General features: G+C 42.8%; 2 protein-coding genes across 2 annotated transcripts; one reads left to right on the top strand and one right to left on the bottom strand.

Annotated features, from left to right (window-relative positions):
• The first annotated feature begins 924 nt into the window (after window positions 1-924).
• ube2m (ubiquitin conjugating enzyme E2 M) lies at window positions 925-5820 on the top strand. The gene is made up of 6 exons (XM_079746580.1): window positions 925-1273; window positions 3185-3279; window positions 3936-3978; window positions 4224-4323; window positions 4509-4572; window positions 5255-5820. The coding sequence occupies exons 1-6, from the start codon at window positions 1159-1161 to the stop codon at window positions 5393-5395; spliced, it is 558 nt and encodes a 185-aa protein (XP_079602706.1). The 5' UTR covers window positions 925-1158; the 3' UTR covers window positions 5396-5820.
• A 1876-nt stretch (window positions 5821-7696) lies between these two features.
• On the bottom strand, window positions 7697-20183 carry btr30 (bloodthirsty-related gene family, member 30). The gene is made up of 13 exons (XM_079746725.1): window positions 20052-20183; window positions 15848-16001; window positions 14808-15248; window positions 14326-14430; window positions 13814-13909; window positions 12770-13003; window positions 11821-11998; window positions 11550-11639; window positions 11374-11400; window positions 10324-10350; window positions 9822-9997; window positions 8680-8835; window positions 7697-8491 (listed from the first exon to the last, which is right to left on the bottom strand). Exons 2-13 carry the CDS (start codon window positions 15968-15970, stop codon window positions 8300-8302), a joined length of 1845 nt encoding a protein of 614 aa, XP_079602851.1. The 5' UTR covers window positions 15971-16001; window positions 20052-20183; the 3' UTR covers window positions 7697-8299.
• Between the last annotated feature and the right edge of the window lie 214 nt (window positions 20184-20397).

Here is a 20397-nt window from a genome sequence, read left to right as displayed (position 1 = left end):
TAGTGCGACAAATGGTAGCCTGTGAACGATGTTATGTAAATAAAATGAAAATTGTCTAAATGAAAGAAAAAAATTGAATAGATCACTGTCCGTTGCTATTGTTCTTGTTTTCTATTGTGTGGCGCTTTTGTTACGTGTTTTTGAATCAATGGGGTCAGTGATCTGATAAGAGCAATATGACAGGGTAAAATCCCCTGTGTTCACATTACATCACATAGGTGAGTATCGTTCTCCATTTTTGCCCTGGAAAAAAATAAAATAAATAAATATTGATAATAAAATATGGGTGCAAAATATGCAAGCCCCTCCTGTTCAGACGTCATGAGCGTGAAGCATTGTTGGATTTGTAGTTTAGTTGTTGTGATGCGCTGCATGTTTTCTTTACCCATATATGAGCCTACTCTTGTGCGTGTCAGTGAGCGCGCGCGTGCTTGTGTGTGTGTTTCATATATTTATCATGTCTGATCATATAATTATCCTCGTCATCTTTAGCATATTAGGTTTGATTTTATGCACACATTTTTAACGAATTTACTGTCTGAATGTCAATTTGGAAAACAATATAACTAGTGCCTAGCAGTAGACATAGAACTAGAAGAAAGGACCAAAACAATAAAGAAGATTAGAAATGTACTAGTCAATATGAATTGTAATGACACATGCAATATTTTGTAGGTCATGTTCATTGGCATTAATTTATCAAATATTAGGCCGGGTTCCACAAAAAACAAAAAACAAATACTTGTAACAGTTTGGAAGTTGATAACTTTAAATCACAATTAAAATCACAAAGCGGACAGCAAAAAGTTGATTTTTATTTTACCGTGAACGTGTCTTGCAATAACCCTAGCATAATAAAACCGGTTTTAGCAAATCATATGTCGTATCGAAGGGTTTTGACATCACTCCTCGCTCTGCTCACTCTCCACAGCAGCAGCGCCTGTCCTCCTAGCCCTCTCGCGCTAGCCGGGCTAAGCTAGCCACATAGCTACTACAGCAGTATTCCCTTGTAATTAGTTTGAGACGCACCGGCTCCAACAACATTACGGTGCACTACAGTGATTTGGCTCCCCCAAAGATTAACGGCATAAAACCAGTGTGTGTGTGTGTGTGTTTACGGGACATAAATATAGATACTACAATAGCAAATAATTGAAGATGATTAAGCTCTTTACCCTAAAGCAGCAGAAGAAAGACGAAGAATCTGCTGGAGGAAACAGAACAGGAGCCGGGGGTAAAAAAGCAAGTGCGGCCCAGCTTCGGATACAGAAAGGTAGGCTTGTTGCCGCTGCAGCTAGTTGGCTAGTCAGCTGTGCTGGTCTATCTGGGACCATGTTTATCTCACAAAAAGAGTTACAGTATTGCCCCAACCTATACCAGGTTTCTATAAGCAGAAACACACTGTGGATATGGATACATACGCTATAAGACACTATTGTTACATGAGATTGGCGCTAGCTAAAATGCTAGCATTAGCTTGAAATGCTACTAGCCAACGGTGGCAAGCTATATTGGAAAACAATACGAAAACCTGGAAATCAACCTTTTTTTAGAAGCTTTTCAAAGTGATGCAGCATAGGGCACACAGCTGCCAACTCATACACCGTCAATGGCAGTCCTTTAAGTCGTTGACAAAGGTGATAAGCCAATAATTTTGCTGTAACTTAACCGCGAACTATTTATTTTTAATTGGGCATATTCAGAATGTCATGGCTGTAAGAACAAAGCCTGTTTATAAGCTATCCAGCGAATGTTATATTAAACTTCTTGATATGTTATCTACGTATACAGACCGTCTGTTCAAATTGTATTAAAAACAAAACGTATCTGTCAATATTCGACTGACGTATGCTACGGTTTTCCACAAAATAATAATTCGGGGATAATTTTTATTGTATACTTGTTAGACTTCAAAACGATTCGATTGAAACAAAACAAGACCAAAATAAACTGTATTACCCCCATATCTCTATGTAAAATATTTCAGATTAAATCTAAACATCGGAAACAGTAATAGCTAACCCTAATTGTAGCCTTGTTTCCCGGCGGTTCTTTATTGCTTTATTTTCTTAATCTTCCTTGTATAGGGACCTATGTCATATCAAACAGTTTTCATATAATGGTAGGAAAACCTCGTTTTCATATCGGAGAACTTGAGATGGGTTGTACTGGGTTACACATGTGCCAATCAAGTGATAAATGAAGCTGAATGCTATTACTTTGATGTCCTCCACTCATATGATTGACAACACATAAGCCCACAACCAATGTAGAAAATGTCCATGCAGCTGTGATCGTTTCCTATAGTAGTTCACATCAATTGTAGAACAATTATACTTTATTTTTATCATATGTGAGCTGATATGATAATATAAGTTCTCATAGCTTAACACATTTGTTGACGCATTTGCTGGTCTTAATAAGCTAGATAGATTGCGCAGAATTTTATTTGTAAATTGCCAATGTCCCAGTAGTCACTAATGAAGGTTGGACACTTTAGACGGATCCCATTAAACTCCAAAAGCATCTAGTTTCCAAAACCTCTAATTTCACAATCAGCACATGCCTCGCATAACATCGAGCAAACAACTGGATAGAGCAGGCAGTACCGCATATTCACATTTTGGAAGGTGGAAGTTCAACTTCCCATCTTACGTTCTGAATGGCCAGCCATTCCTATCGAGTTATGGATTCATTTGACCCTAAATACACTCAGAAACCTGAATAGTTCCTAAAATCACTTATAACCTCACCAAATTTGATGACGTCAATTGAATGTGGTAAATGTTCCATTCTGATGGAAATTATGGATTCACATTTGATTGTTTGATATAAGGACTTTTACAACCAAGAAGATCACTCTTTAAACCTTTCTAGTGTATATAAAGCAGTGATTAGATAACTGTACATAAACAGTTTACAGCTACATAATAACCTGAAGGTATCAACTGTCCTCTTTCTCACTTAAGAGAATACTTCCTGTTCTGAGGGGACTGAGTTTTTCAACTTAAGGTGGTCAAAATGGACAGTTAGAACAAAGCCCCAGGATGTTGTAAGTTCATTTCACTAGGTAGCAGCCTACCTCTCTTGGTTGCTGATCCTTGGACTGAACTAAGTTACTTTATTTATTTTCCTGTCTCATTTGGTTTTATGTGGTATTTGCTGCTCTTGCTTGCTCTCTCAGACATCAATGAGCTGAACCTGCCAAAGACGTGTGAGATCAACTTCCCTGACGACGATGACCTTCTCAACTTCAGACTCATCATCTCACCAGATGAGGTGATTTGTTTGTTGGTTTGTGTGTATGGGAAAGGGAGGGTCTGTGTTTGTTTGGCTTGTTCCCAAGTACCCATTAGGCTAATGGATTGTTTGCTAACAGCCTGCCGTACTTGTTTGAGGATGGTTCTAGTTCCTGCCATTCATGAGCACCTCACTGGTGCTAGTTAGTCTCATTCAATGTCTTGATTATAACCCCATTATATATCTAAATGTCATATTGAAATACCTTTGAATGAAAAACCCTCCTGATAAAAACAAAATAAAACTACCTTGGAAAAAGACTTAAGTGTGGTTTGAAAGCCCCCGCTCCCTCGCTGGGTTTTTGTGAGATTGCACTTCCTCAAAGTTTGAAACGCTGTAGCTTCATTCAGCTGTATCATCACCTAATGTTTGACCTGGCTCGGACACAGAAGTGTACAGAAATTGGTCACCTACTTGTCTACGTGGCCAGGAGTTGACAAAGACTTCATTAAATCAGCTTGAAGTTTTGTAAGGAAATCAATAGACTGAGGTAAATGGTGAGGATATATTTTATGGAACATGGAAATGTTCTGATGCTTGATGCCTAATGCTCACCATGATGACCCTTAACCCTTTACAAGAAGTTAATGACAATGTCAATGTCCCCTCATCATGTTGTTTTCATTATGTCTCAGGGCTTCTACAAAGGCGGAAAGTTTGTGTTCAGCTTTAAGGTAGGTCGCACTTTTGCTTGAAGAATCAATCATCATATAATTAAGTGATTCTTTTTCATCTGTTTCTCTCTTCCTGCCACTCCTTCATTAAGTTAATACTTTTTCATGATTTCCTCCCCTTTTTAAAATGAGAACAAGATAATACATTTTAATAACCATTAAAATGCTCGAATGTCATTATTGTGTAGGCGATTACGATCCTAATTCTTGCAATGTCATTTGTGCATGTGTTTGTGCATTCTCAGGTAGGACAGGGTTATCCCCATGACCCGCCCAAGGTGAAATGTGAGACCATGGTGTACCACCCCAACATTGACCTGGAAGGAAACGTCTGCCTAAATATCTTAAGGTATGTGTCATACACTCTCTGTCAGTCTCGGGCTATAGGATCTGACACTGGGTTCCATAGCACTGGCAATGCTATGCCATCCATAGCCACAGCTAATGGGCAAAGTCTTGCGTTGTGCCCGGGCATGTCTGTGGTTTTGGAATTGAGTTGGCTAATTTGTTGTTTTTTGTCTTTTTCCTTTCCAGAGAGGACTGGAAGCCAGTGTTGACAATAAATTCCATTATCTATGGCTTACAATATCTGTTTCTAGTGAGTAGTGCATTCATTCATATTTTTCTGTCTCTCAGGGCTATAGACAGCCCAACGACTGCACTGCACGCAAATTACTCAACATTTCTGGTGGGCCTGTACCAGTGCTCGTCCTTTCTTCTCATATCCCACCCTCTTCTCCTTTCCTCAATCTCCTTTATCTTTCACTTCACTCTGTCTCCTCCATGCTACTCAGGTCCTCCTGTTCCTTCCTTTAACACGTCTCCAAATCGTCACCACCGGTTGACCGATTCTCTGAGATGTGCTCCTCCCGCCTCCCAACCCCCCCAATAACCCCCTTCCAATCCTTGTATCCTGTTCCTCTCTCCTTTCTATATCTCTGTTCCTCTCCCTCCGATATTTATTTTCCTCTCCCCCTTCCATATCTCTGTTCCTCACCCCCTCACATATCTCTGTTCCTCACCCCCCCCCATATCTCTGTCCCTCTCCCCCTCACATATCACCGTTCCTCACCCCCTCACATATCACCGTTCCTCTCCCCCTCACATATCACCGTTCCTCTCCCCCTCACATATCACCGTTCCTCTCCCCCTCACATATCACCGTTCCTCTCCCCCTCACATATCACCGTTCCTCTCCCCCTCACATATCTCTGCTCTGTCCTTGCAATGTGCAATGAAAGTGGGCTCCAGTCTGATCCACTCTGTCCTTTGGTTTCCAGGAGCCCAACCCAGAGGACCCACTGAACAAGGAGGCGGCGGAGGTGCTTCAGACCAACCGGCGGCTCTTTGAGCAGAACGTGCAGCGCTCGCTGCGGGGGGGCTACGTGGGCGCTACCTACTTCGAGAGGTGTCTGAAATAGCTCGTCGACAACCACCAACTCCAACCCACCCCCAAATCACCCCAACTCTCCTCGACTGGGCCCCCATCCTCCCTTCCCAAGCCCAACCAGTCGATGCCACCCACCCCTCCCTTTTACTTTTCTGCCCTGCTCGGCAAACAGCGGCGAGCAGAAGCTAGCACGCCACAAAGACGCTTTTCAGTTTTTGATTATTATTATTTTTCAAAGGAGGTTGAAGAAGAAAAACCACCAACGCCCGCCCCACCTAGCCCAGCCCTCCTCTGTACTTACTAGACGCATTCTACTGTTTACACCCTTCTGTAGGGCCACCACGCACACACATGCATACCCTGACAGAAACACACACACTCTCATACACACACACACACACACACACACAAACAGACACACCCGTATCAGACTCCATCGTTGGCAGGGTATATGTTCTCGGGGGGGGTGGGGGGGAGATGTGTGTTGGGGTAGCTGGGTGGGGGTCTGGGGTGGAGGGTGAGTGAGTTCATCATTTGGTTACGGCTCTCACACTGATTATGATGCCCACATTGTTGTTCTTTTTTTGTGGATTAGAGACTCACTCACTGACTGACTGACTTTAGGAAGACAGACAGACAATGCAAGACAGACAAACCGGCAGACAGGTTGCTCCCGTTCTCCTTAATACTCACTATTGGTATGGTCAGAGGTATTCAGTGAGCACGAACCAATGGGAGGAGGCAAAACTTAATTCACTCTGTACACACACACACACACACACACACACACCAATAACAGCCAATTGAGATCTGCACTTGCTGCTACACACTCAACATGATCACATGTGCAAAATAAATGCTTTTACACACACAGGCTGCAGGCTCAAAGGGGGAGGATGACAGACGGGCAAGAGCAGTAATGTCATAATAACAGGAGTTCTGTGGGAATGGAGACATATTTGTTTCACTGTTGTTGTTTTTTGGGTGTGGGTGGGACCAGGGCAGTTTACCGTGGAGGTTGGAATTATATGAGTAGGGGTGGGGTGGGTGTGGTCATTCAATGGGGAGGGGCTTAAAATGTTACAATACTAATGTGTATATTGAAACCCCAGCTGTTCACATTGACTGCAATATGAATTATGTTAAATAAAATATGAACTTGAATGATTATACATATTGTAACATCCATGTAGGCACTACCGGACACAGCCCTAGAACACAGTGATAAGAAACATGTATTTATTTTGGTAGTTATGTGTGTCATGTGTTTAAATAAGACCACGTTGGCAGATAACATTGAAAGGACATTATGAAAGTTCACAGTAAACTAGATGAAAGTGCACCGCAACCTAGTTGAATAACTCTTATAAAAGAGGATTTTAATCAACCATACTTGAAGGGAATTGGGTAAAATTGTGCCTTTTTCTGTTCTAGCGCCTATTTTAAGCTCAAGTCAAACCTGTGCATGTTGTATTAGTACTGCTGCCGTAATACCTGTAGTGTCTCCATGGAAATACTCGAAAGCGCTGGGTCTCTGATCATCCTCCACTAAGGGCATGGTTTTGCCAACTTGCCAGGGTCTATAGTGATGCTCATGTTACAAATATCCCTTGCTGGTTCACGTAAAGAGCTTTGCCAAATGCATTTGCGTAGAAAATAGTGAAACCAATAATATAGCACCAAGTCGGCCACAATGGATGTGTATATGTATTACCATATCATACACATTTAACATGGGAATGGATAATTAAGGATTTATGCATTGGAAGCATTAAAATCCAATTGTTTGTGACTACCTGAACCAAGCACAGAAACCTGTTTTGTTTGTTTTGTTGTGGCTGAAACCATTTGAGGCAACATTGATACAGCAGGACACTTGGCTTAAAGTCAATCTGTAGTTTCAGTAGAAGGTATTAACCATGTCATGACACACCGTTGGACCACATTACCCAGAACAGAGTAAATGTGACATTGTCTAAAACAAAAACAAATTCTTAGATGGTTATCATTCTAAAAGACTGATGTAGTTTGGTGTCTGACTTAGTGGCACTCACATTTTTTTATTCGCACCATTTCAGTGTTGGATTTTATTGGTTCAAAGTCCATTTCTTTGTTGGATTTTGCAGAGACAGACATGATTTCTCACAATGTTTAGCGTTTTGCACCTCAGGACACGTTAATGATTGTCATCCTTTCAAGTCCAAATATTAAGGGTGTTCTTTTGACCACAATGCACCTTGATTTGTTTTGTGGTCATTATACTAATAACAAAGTCAAATTAGAGGACATCAAAGCATCCCTGAAACTCATACCAAGAAAAACAAACACTTGGGTCAGTTTAGAACAACTTTATAACGCATAACCACATTGTTTTTAAGCAGCCAGTAAATCATTGGAAAAAAAATAATATTTCTCATAAATTGAGAAAGGACCCATTCCTCTTAACTTTTGATGGCCGGAAGTTAGCAGCCTACTTACGAACAATATATTGGAACACAAACAGCAATGACAGAAAAACAGGAACTTGCCACAGGAAGCAGACTGTTTCAAAATAAGACAAGCCACAATTGCTTTGACAATATCAATGTTATTTTTCCTCATTTTATATTTATCTATAGCAATATAATATATATAGTAATGTGTGGCTATGACGGCCCAGTTTCATTATGACCCACTGCTCAACCCTTTAATGTAGTCTCAATATCAAACAAGCCTTACTTCTCCGTCTGTCCTAAACCATTATTTGATTTAAGCGTCATCCTCGGTAAATAATAGTCTTTGGGAGCCATTCAAATCCTGCCCCTAAATCCTCAAATAAATAAACAAACACAATCTTCAAACTTGTCTTTATTGTTTTATTCACTGAAGGACAAAACCGCTTGGTCAGCCAACCTTAAAAGAAGAAGTATATCCCCGCGACAATTTGGCCCTTATTTCATTGGACGGTCAAGAGCACTAGAGGGACTTCTTTATCGCCCGTGCCTAGCAACGGGTACATCCTTTCGGTGAACTCTGACCCCCTGAAGGTGTAGAGTTCCGAGCCCGTCTTGGTATTGTAGAAGGACACCTGGCCCTCCTCCAAACTCAGGAACACTCCCACCTTGCGTAACTTGGACGATATTTTCACCTGTGGGACCAATGTTTAATAAGGTTGATCAAGAGGAACACAGAATACAGGCAGCATTGTCTCTTCCATACCATAAATTAATAGTATTATTACCATCTGTTTTGGACAAACAGATGGAGAGAGACAATCATAAGTACAATGTTAACAAGTTACAGTACACCTTACGTCAATTCAGTTGTGCAACTGACCTTAGTAAGTGGAGGAGTTGTGAGGGCACGGAGTTGACTTCCGCTCCACCAGAGGGCGTAGTAGCCACTGGAGGGACTCATGTCAAACAGGCCCTTCCTCTGGGCCGACTCTGAAACAACCCCCAGTTTCCAGTCCTTACCATCCCCAACGCTCACCTGGGGCGAGAGAGGACAGGAATGGGTAACACGGTTAGGGAGAGGAGAATCTCCCATCCAGCAGTCTTTCCACGCTATAGCAGAACTACTTAGGGGAGATGGCACAGAGCCTTGACCGGAACACCAAAACTGAAAGGAGCAGAGTTACACCTTGTTTCATTTCAAGGAGATAAACGATATAAGTCTTTCTACAGTGGCCATGTGTTGATAACTAGTGCTGGCCGAGTTTGTGATCGCTGTTAATAGCCAATTATGCGTTTACAGATCCTTGCCTCTAGCACTATGATTGTTCCGAACAAAAAATTACAGTGATAGGCCTGTTAACTTTCTGCTATCAGACTTTAGATTTTAATCCAAAATCGGATTCATGAGACCTTTGGGTTTGGAACCTCATGCCCATGGAGATTAAAGCGCAGACCCATTCCCCTCCTTCAACAAAAATGCCTGCATGAGAGAAAATATAGCCTACTGGGCAATTTGTTTAAGAAAAAATAAATAAATGAGACTGGGAAGTCTCATTTATTTCCTAAATGTGGCTGCACAAGCAGTTATTGGTTTTCATGGCGCACTTGCTGTAAGACACATCCCTGACTGTTTAGGTTAAGGCATTTGGAGTGATGTTGGGTAATGTTTAGCCAACCTGAGGCAGAGTAGGGGCGGGTCTTCAGGCAATTAAGGTAGGAAAAAAAATAACGGTGGGATTCTTGTTCGTCATGAACTGAAACTCGCCCCAATTGCACTTGGACAATAGAGCAGATGCAGAGTACTACCATTAACAATTTAGTCATTAACACTTTCAGCCAAACTGCAACTAGAAAAGCAAGTACCTTCGGGTAGGAGTCATACGTCCTAACCAATGCATTATCCTTATCCCAAAAAAAACTAAGCAAACAAGCAGTGCCCGGACCTTCAACAACAATAACCCTCATCAGTTAGTCTGGTACCCCTGGCTCCAAGCCTGACCTCTGACCTCTGGGCCCTTTTACCTCCCAGTAGTGGCGTCCAGTGTCGTAGCCCTCCTTGGCGAGAATGCAGGACCAGATGTCAAAGCGTTGCTGGTTGTTCCTATAGAACTGTAGCTTCTCCCCCCTCTTCACCTGCTTCCGGTCTTCAGAGAGCACTAGGAAGGGGTACGCCGTCACCGGGTTCAGCGTCACATCCTCTGTAGATAGAAAGTCAACATTGATATTCATAAGTCTGCCCACTAAGCATTTGCTTTATGTGTTTTGGTGTTCATTGTTGATGGAGCCAGTCATTTTGGCTGGGTAAGGTTTGAGAAGAGAGAGAATAACATGGAGCATAGGACCACAGGCGGGACCCAAGCTGGGTCCCTACAAGGCACTTAATGCACACTTGTGTGTTGGGCCACCCAGCCACTTGGTAGGCCCAATTCTAATACAAACAACTGTTAAAAGTGAAAACTATAAACAGTTTTGACAGTACGTTTTTAAGAATAAGACTTGGTGGATAACCAACGGCAATACTCACCCATGTAGGGTAGGATCTTTCTGAGGCCTGAAACAGAACATAATGCTGTGGTCAACAGCTCATGTACCACTATTAATCCAAGGCATCTAAAACATATTACGCTACAGACCAGTGGCAGCGGATCAATAGAGGGCGGTGGGCGCCACCACTCCGTGAAGTATTCACTCGAATATATCTGCCGACTATGAATCAACCATTACAAATACGAAATATATCAACAGAAATACACAGCGCTTATCCTCGTTTAAGTGTGTGATAGACCGTACTTGCCACTGCCAGCAACCATTTAAATCCGTCTGAATGTCAATTCTTTGGGACAGGCTGCTTATTCGTAGTTTGGGAGAAAGCCCTGCTTCACGGGAGCCGGTAACCACAACGTCTATGTGAGCTGCCAATCTTTTGGCCGCCTTTCAAGCAGAGACAGCTTTTCATTGGCGTTTTTAGTTCGCACCTCTGTGCGCCTAGAACAATGGCATTGTTTTTCCTATTATTTGTCACCACATGATTGGACAATTCAGCGAATCAATCAAATAGGCTACCTCCATCTGCAGCACTTGTGCCACACAACTACTTGCAGAGAAGAGATGGATAGCCACCACCCTTCCCCCTTTCCAGCGGAGGAATTGGAGTCCCCAAGCAATGTTATACTTAAAAGGAGCAAGTAGGTTACACATTAATCTATTCTCTCAGCCTATTGCATATAAACCAAATGAAGCAACTGTCATCGATTTTCTAACTGCATATTAAATAGACCTTGAGACTCGCAAAAAATGGATGCTATCGCAGAGTGATCAAGGTTTGCCTAAACATCAGAATAACACCAATAAAGTATAAAGAGATAAAGTAGGCCTGTATATGCAGTGCAAGCTTGCCAAGGCCCTGCAAGTCAGGATGTAGGCTATGAAATCTGAATGATTTTTGGGGTTATGGCCATCCCCTGAACCCCCCCATCCCTGACTGCGCCTCACCCACAAATTGAATCACCAGCCACCACTGACTATTTGTGAAAATGCAAAAGTAATGCCTTTAAAGACACAGACTGACACACACCTGCTCCGGCCTTGATCTTCTTCACATCTGGAAGAGAAAGAGTTGGAGTTGAAGTGAGATATTTTCCATACAAATGACCTCATTAGAACTAGCCCTTGCCACAATGTAGCAAGTTAAGTTGGTAAAACTGTCGTTTGCTGTTAATTGAAATAGAGTTTGGTGGCGGTCTAGCTTACCTTTCAGAGACCACTGGCTGGCCCTCAGACTGGTGTTGCTTCCTCTATAGCTGGACATTCCGTCACTCATATCCCTCTCCCCGGAGGAGACTGGAAGCAGGGACACACACACACACACACACACACACACACACACACACACACACACACACACAGACGTGAATGCTTCATAGCGAGGTGAACGCCAGAGGTCCACAGCACTGACGTTAAAAGGCCAAGAAAGCGCCTAAATAGCGAAACCGACGAATTCATTAATGAATGAGTGCATTACTGGATCCCACGGAGCCTCTGGAGCGGGTGTTCCCCGTGCGGATCTCGTCCATCCTCTCCCTCACATCCGTCAGGGCGCTCTTTATGTCCGTCAGGTTGAAGTGCAGAGACAGCTGGGACTCCGCCTCTGCCGGCGGGGCCGAGGCCACGGCCAGAGGAGCCATGGTCTGGTCGAAATTCTGCACCACACACACACACACGCACGCACGCACACACACGCACACAAACACACACAATGGAAAAGTTATTGTATGCATATGGTCCGGGTTCGATGGCTCTGAGCCAGATTGTGCTTTGCATACAGTGTTTAGCAAATTAAACAACCCTAGGAGATTATAGCAGTGGCCATGCAAGATAACTGCTGAACAACCCCTTGGAAAATAAACACCCATGAAAAGTAAGCGGTAGCAAGGCAAGGCACGGTTTCTCTACAAAGCAGCCATCAACACAAGCATTTATAGCGCTTTGGATGGACAGGGATTCCATTTTGAAGACTTTCAAAGAAAAATTTAAAAATAGGTGGTAAAAGATCGTCATGGTGTGTCAGTCCATCAGATCCTTATTGCTGTGTACAGCAGGGGGCGATTGTTAACCATATTGAGTGGGGCTGAACCTCCACTGTTTCTAATCCCTCCATGGTGAGCGGTGGAGGGACCTCCTATAACATATTGTATACAATTACTTTTCAAACTAGGCCAATAATAATGTGTAGCGCGGCCGATAGTGCCATGTAAAAAAGGTGGCACAATGGCTTGGCATTGCATACACACATCATAAGCACATATTTTAATTTTTGGAAAAAAAATACGTTTGGGATCAAATCATTTCATGGGACACCCCTGTAGTCACTCTGCAAACCCGCCGTGGAAGATCCCCATGCAGACGGTATAGCCCCCCCCTCAAGGTAAACCTTTCCTAGATGGACCTGGTGTGGGGTGTGGGTTTCCTACCTGCAGGAATCTAATGTGGTCTTGGCTGGTGGCCTGGGTGTCCATCAGGGCCCTCCTCTCCACCAGCTGGCTTAGCTCCGCCTCCAAGCGGCCCACCAGCCCCTCCCCCTTGGTCACCACGGCGTCCCTCTTGGTCTGCATCCTGCCCAGCAGGAGGGCCCGGATGCTCTCCGTGGACTCGGACAGCTCGGAAAGGAGCTGCTCCACCTCTGCCTGTTCTCCGTGGGCGTAGTTCTGCGATTGACAAGCGGCCGTTCATAAGGACTCAAGCTCAACACAGGCTACAGACAATGGCTGTGTTCGAAATCGTTCCCCATCACGGATATAGTGCACTATATAGGGTGCTCGCCATTTTTGTAGCAGTGGTCGAATTCTCAGTGGTTCATTTGACGTTAAAATGACGTTTCGAAAATGTTCAGCGTAGTGTACGAATTCTCGTTTGATCGGTCCCTATATAGGGCACTATATCATGAACACTATATAGGGAATAGTGAGGGAGTGAGTGAATAGGAAACGATTTCAAACACAGCTAATGTATGCCTGATCACTTGCATATAAGAAGCCATGGCTGGTATCATGATAGCGGGGCAAGATCGTCTAGTCTAGTGGTCAGGGAGTTTTACTCACAAGCCGGAAGGTAGTAGATTCTAAGAATAAATAATCCACCATAACAATGAGACATTTAGTCATTCAAAGACATATTTAGCCTGACATAGCTAGACCAATTCGCCAAGTGCATTAGTCTACAACCTCAGTTAATTTTCTGATTACCAAGAGGCATAATCAAGCCGACCAAAAGGCCCTTGGATCGACGTACACCCGACCAGAGCAACGAAATGGTGACACATAATCGCCAACCATCTCAACGGTGTTCCCATACGGGCCGTCCTCTACGCGGTCAAAGTCTGCGGGAAATGCGTCTGAGAAGGGGGGGGGGGCTAGACTCATATGCCAGAGCAAATCAAATACGCGCTTGCAGATTCTTGTGGTTACCAGGCCAATACATATCGTCTTCTGAAGGTAAGGGAGGAGAGTGCGCCCTACCGTGACGACATGGAGCTGCTGTTTCAGCCCCATCAGACGAAGATTCTTCCCCTCAATGCGGTTCACGATCTCCAACTCAGACCTGGATAACAGTTTCTAGATAAAGAGGTAGACGGACAGGCGGACGGATGAATGGAGAGAACCATAGTCTGACATGTATTAACTGCCATTTCACACCATCAATTGACTACTGCAGCAACTATAAACTTAATAAGATACAACAACAACAAGACATGAATAAGAGCATTAAAAATAGAATACAATCATCCAAAAGACTATAAATTAATTGACATGGGTACACATTGAAAATAGTAATTCTTCATCCATCTTCATAAACATTATTGACAGTATATGGCACTATACATTGTTGGATGCATAAGTGTCAAAGTGACTTAGGTATCCATTACATGCAACAATGTTTAAACTATAAATCATTCAATATTAGGCCTTTATGCGCCATATCCTCCATCACATTCACTTGCATTCTTTTATTTTCTCGCTCCCTCTCCCACCTGTTTGTGAAGTCTCTCCGTCTGAACGGAGACCGTCTGGTGGGTGCGATGCTCCCCCAAGACACAGATGCCACAAACACAGCTCTGGCACGTCCTACAGTACACCTGATGTTACAAGGTCAAAAGGGGATTTAATTAGGTCGACGTTGTGGTGAAAACAAAAAAGCACCAACATATAGAGGAATAAATGGTTTGTGGTCCATTTCATTCAAATGAATTTCAGTGGGTTTCTTGGCATTAAAACTTTTGAAAACAACCATAAAAATTGCACTAGAAACACGTGGGGTGGTGTTATGAGTGTCTTGTACGTAGGTCATGTCAGTAGTTTAACATTTTGCGATGGCTTTGCCCCACCCAATGATGACCACAGAGCTTCAATCGCGTTCAGAACCAGAACCCAGGAGCTTTGCATCATCGGGACAGATCGTTTCTGCCGAGTAACCTCTCGCGGGGCACCGTCGTCTCCGTCCGTCCGTCCTCACCTCCAGCAGGTGCTTGTGTTCGGCGCAGGTGCGTCCACGCAGTGCCTCCTGGGGGTCCAGCAGGTTGTGGGAGGCGTAGAACGCAGACGTCAGGTGCGGCTGCACGTGCTCATCGCAGTAGGCCGCCGTGCACACGAGGCACGAGCTCACGGCCGCCCGCTTCAACCCGGTGCAAATGTCGCAATTCACCACCGCGCCCGGGTCCGGTGGCGCAAACGGGTTAGTGGCGGCGTAGACGCACGTCCCTGCTTGCTCTTCGTCTCCGCCGGCGGCCGTGGGCAGCCCCGTCTTTAGCGGCGTTCCGTAGCGGGAGTGCTTGTATTTATCCGCGATGAGGGCAAACACTCTGTTGATGTTGAGGAGGGGCCGCTCATCAAACTGTCTTTTGCAGAGTGGACAGCTGCACACGCGACTGGAGGCCCAGTAACCCCCGATGCAGGCCTGGGGAAGGAGAGAGGGAGCCATGTGACGTGGCAGGATTACAACATCGGGGAGCTGACCACAGCCCCTAACCATAGCCCAAGACTACTGAATGGTGTCTAATGGCACACTAGAAGTGTGGGTTTAAGTAATTGACCTCACTGTTAGGCAACAACAATTATTGATAAAATGATTGTTCCTTTTGACAATCGCAAAGAGCTGCCGACACCCTCATTTCAAGTTATAAATGATTCTAGCCTAGATCCTTTGCCTCCAGAGCAGTACCAATTGTCAGTCTTCTGTTGAGTTTCCATCAAATATCACGGCACATATTTGATTCTCATGCTAAGGCGGGAATATGAGGACCAGAAACTTGTTACAGAACTACTGCCAGCGCCCAACATCTCACTAGAAGTAGATCACACTTCGGTTCATATTCTTTAGTAACTTAGCAAACGCTTTATTCAAGAGGAAGACATGGGGACCTAACCCACTGCTTTGGCTGGGAGCCAAACACCCTCACCCACAACATCTGACTTCCCCTCTGCGGCTACTTCACGTCGATGAGAAGAGGGCCCTACGCCTTGGCCTTCATCCACCTGCAGCAGCGGTAGGCCTACCTGGCAGAAGTTATGTCCGCAGGGTGTGGAAACGGGGTCGGTGAACACGTCCAGGCAGATGGAGCAGGTCAACTCTTGCTCCGAGAAGATGTCAAGGCTTGGATCTGTCGGTGCCTCTGCCATCTGAGCTGCTGCCGTGAACTAAAGAGATAATCTAAAAACAACAAAACACATTTGAGGAATAAATATAGGATAACGAAATATAGGATAACTTTTACCAAGTTATTTTTTGAAAATGACTTACAATGACTGACATTAACTTTAGGGCCATACAGTTTATACAAATTAGGAGTTGTGAAATAGTGTTGATATTTCCGTACATTGTACAACCAGCATTGTGCATATTATGTTCCCAAATAGCATTTTAGACATTAACTAACATTAAACTATTATCAGGTAATCTGCCATTTACCCGGTACTTGGATATAGTCAACTGCCAACTGAAACAACAAGTGTGCGAAAGGTTACAAAGGCTGTTTCACTAGAAGTATTAAATCATTTGATTAAGGTTCAAATTAATTTGTTTCAATTAAGATGGTATGCCATATCATGCTCATCATGTTCTAGTGTTTTCCCTGAAATAAAACAAAAGAAAGACAGATAACCAGCCAAACAGATAATACAACCATCTAAGCTCCAAATATAAATCCAAAGAGTTTTGCTGTGATAATGTAATTGGAGTTGCTTCCCTTTACCTTAAAGAAATGTATTTAGGGTTATAAATTGTTAGGCCTACTTTAAAAATACTTGCTGGTGCATTGAAACTCAGGCTTGGCAACATTCCACCTGCAATTGTACCGCAACATACAAACGAATGGAGCACAAAAGGACTATTAAAACGGTCCAAACCGGCTACTCAGCGTGACACAGCACCATTGTACGACAAAAAAATAAAACAGCTAAGGGTGACTTTGTTTTCCAACAATTATTTTGATGCTATCAATGGTGCACGAGCTACCTGAAATACCAAAAAGCCTACGATGAGAATTAGAGTGAACCCAAGTTTGTAAAGTTAATGTCGGTTCTAAACTTGAGTGGCGCACACGCTACTCTGCGAATTCCACCAATTTGCAATTTTGCATTTGCATTTTGTTGTTTGATGCTATTTGTTAAATAGCATCTTACTGGTTGGACGTGGACGGACGGCTTGTGTGTATGTGTTGTTTTATTTATTTATTTTTTACTGTAACCAGCACGTGGTGTGGTTAGTGTGTTTCAAATAAAGTCCAATCAAACGATTCCAATTGATCACTGAGCTAGGATTGGGTGCCACAGTTATACGCTTCACTTTTTTATATCGTTTTATTGCAAAAATAACTCCTTACTATTTGGATTTGGTCGTCCGTTCCGTTGTAAACAGGTCGAGTGTCCATGGCCTAACCCAGCTGCGCCCAATTACATTTTAAGCTGATCAGCTCGTCAGATCGAAACCAACAACGTAAAAAAAAAACCTCCGGATTGAATCCATCCTAGATGAGTTTATTAAACAATCTGCAAACAAAATATATCTGATAGATCGATGCATATAGAGCACGATCTATGTAAGTGTCTTTCAATTGAGAGAGAAATTGCGTGCGTGCGTGTTTGTGTCTCGACCTTTCATATGAGTGATGGCTGGATCGCCTGCATTCCAATTTCAGACGTTGAGTGACGGTTCCCACAAAAAGCAGATACACTTATTGTGTATGTGTTTGTTAAGTCCAAACTTAACAACCAGACAACGACAGTCAAGGTATCTGTCCAGTAACTTCATACACACCGACAATTACACGACGAAATATTTTACACTGCGTTAAGTAAAGCTTATAGGAGAAAGCTCAGAATTCATACGTGTTTGAATGGCAACGTGATGATCCACTTAAGTCCATATAATAACTGGAAGAAAAGCCTTCCAAGAAAAGCCTGGAAGAACAACATCCAATCATTGCCGGAGTAGACACCAATTATGTGCCTCCTTTTATAATGTAAGTCTCCTTTATAATGTATCTCCTTTAGTCTCCTTTATAATGTATTCTAGCCCTTATTTTCTTTTCGTTTAATACCCTATTTATCATGACCAACATAACGTTTTGTAAATTATAAAAATTCTTAGTTGCAAGCTATACATATGCCTGCAGTGTTGTAACACACAGCATTACTCGGCCTGTAATGGGATAATGCCCTGCTCAGTAGTACCTTTAACTACATAGTCCCCATCAAGGCTCATCTGCTCTAGTCAACTGACTTACATTATCCTCAACCGATTAACCCTATAGTCTGAGGGGATCAAGTAAAAAACAAAGAAATAAATTCAAATAAAGTTTTGAAGGAGCAGGTCCTTCTCCACACACAGTCTAACACCTTTAGTAAGTCTGTAATCATCTTTTCACACTTTGACAGCATGGACAACAAAAGCGTCATCTGGTTCGTCTGAAGCTACTTCTCGAAAAGCAGAAGTTTGGGATTTTCTAGTGGATTCAAGGGACCCATATTTCGTCTGTACTAGACTGTTCCATCTGCCCTATGACACACTTGTTTACACATGCTGCTCCATCAGAGACCACATAGTTGCTGTAGGAAATAAATACTGCGCCTGTGCATGCCGGAATTAAATGGCACACGTATGACACAGGGCTCATTGTTTTTTGTTTTGCATTCTTTAGAAAGATCGCTATGTGGCAGCAATCCAATCCCCTACAGTTTACACATTGTGCACAACAACAATTTCCATTGAAAAAATAAAGTGGACCCACATGCATGATGGAGGAGCATTGAAACTATAATGTCTCTATTGGTAATCATATCTTTAGCATTCTCTCCTGCACACATAATAATACACTTTGCCGGCTGACTTGTGTCCTGCTTGTTGTTAAGAGGCTCTTTTGGAATTGTTGAGGTTATGGATTAGTGCAATGAGCCCTGGTGGGTGATGAGAAACCTATACATCTTGCGAGGCTAAATTGAGGATGGACAGTAAGAAAGGAACAGTATGGGACCCCATAGAACAGTATGGAATAGGGGAGGACACAAAAGCATTTGACTGTTTTTAGTGAACAGTATTGCACGGTATTAAACAGTATGTAAAAAAAGTAATGAACAGCATCAAACCATATTGGACACTGGCAATGCAGCATCCTTTAGCACAGTGAAGAACAGTGTAGGGCCTATACAACAGTAATTAAATGTGTTGGACCCTATCATTAAAGAACAGCATGAAACAGTATAGAAACAAATGTAAAAGTAAATAACAGTATGGAACAGAGGTACCCGCTACAACAGTAGATAACTAGTAGAGTACTATTAGAGTACATAACCATAACGTCTGTTGTCATTTTTTGTAAAGCTTTGCTGAAAGGTATACATTGGCAAACTATTTTGAGGGATGAACCCCTAAGCCTGGCATTAACACCGGGGTTAGGGGTTTGATTCCTAATAGGGTTGGCACCCATGCTAATAAATGTATGCACTGAAGTATTGTAAGACGTATTACAATAAAAGTGCCTACTAAGAGGCCTGTAGGCTGTAGGCCTACTAAGAGGACAACAGCTGACATGGTTTACCAGGATATGAAAATGTGTGTGATTGTGTAATGGTTGCTACCAAAACACGTGATCATTAAGCAACTATGTAAATGATAAGAACAGGTTCTGGAGATGTATACATTGTCTCCCAGAGTCATGCTTATTGACAGCTCACATGGGTCAGATACTAATGGAGATGTAGCACTACAAGTCAAACATCTGTCCTTCCAGAGCCGAGGTACAATTTATCTTCACCTACATAAATTACCACTGACTCATCTTTGGTTATGTTCATCCTATAGGCTTAACAATGGGACCATCACAATCTATAGATTTGGCAATTTACCTCCACCTCATGATCAGATGTTGAGTCTAAGGTCGCCATGTGCTCTCCATCTCAGGAGGTTTGCATGGCTTTTTGTTTAGTTTTTTGGCTTCCCAGACAGGATGGTAATGTATGTGTCGATTTATAAAATACATGACAAGACTTTTCAATGCAGTACAATACAAGGATGTTGTACGACAACGTATAGATGACATTTCTAATTGGAATTGAATGTTATGAAATATAATTTTACAGAACGCTACATACTGGTTTATTATTTAAGTTATATTATTAGTTTGCATGTGTTTAGCTACTTTTATTGTCTTCTAAATATTGTCAAACTTGAATGAAATCCATAAAGATAAGAATTTGTATTTACCTTAAGTGTTAAATGTCTCTCCTCTGGGTGTATCGGAAGTCGTTTTCCTCAAGCCAACCTGAAACAGTCTAGCCCCACGGATCTTAAAGAGTGTTGCTTGTTTATGCGTGTGTTCATGAGTTCCCATCCCACAGTAGAGGGTGTGTCAAATCAGGGAGCAGACTAGCATTGGCTGACCGCTTGTATAAGGTAAATAGATAAAAAGTTGTCAGGCAAGTTTGAAACAAGGCACAGTGTTGAGAGAACGAGAAGTCACACGATGTTTCCTCAGGAATCCTATCGATATAGAATAAATTGCTATAGATAAATTCCTGTGGCTTTTTAATATACGTGTTTCAGGCACTGC

Source organism: Pollachius pollachius (genome assembly GCF_949987615.1).
Source record: "Pollachius pollachius genome assembly, chromosome: 11".
Classification (NCBI taxonomy): Eukaryota; Metazoa; Chordata; class Actinopteri; order Gadiformes; family Gadidae; genus Pollachius; species Pollachius pollachius.
The sequence above is the reverse complement of the archived record's forward strand: the minus strand, read 5'-3'. Positions and strand labels throughout refer to the sequence as shown.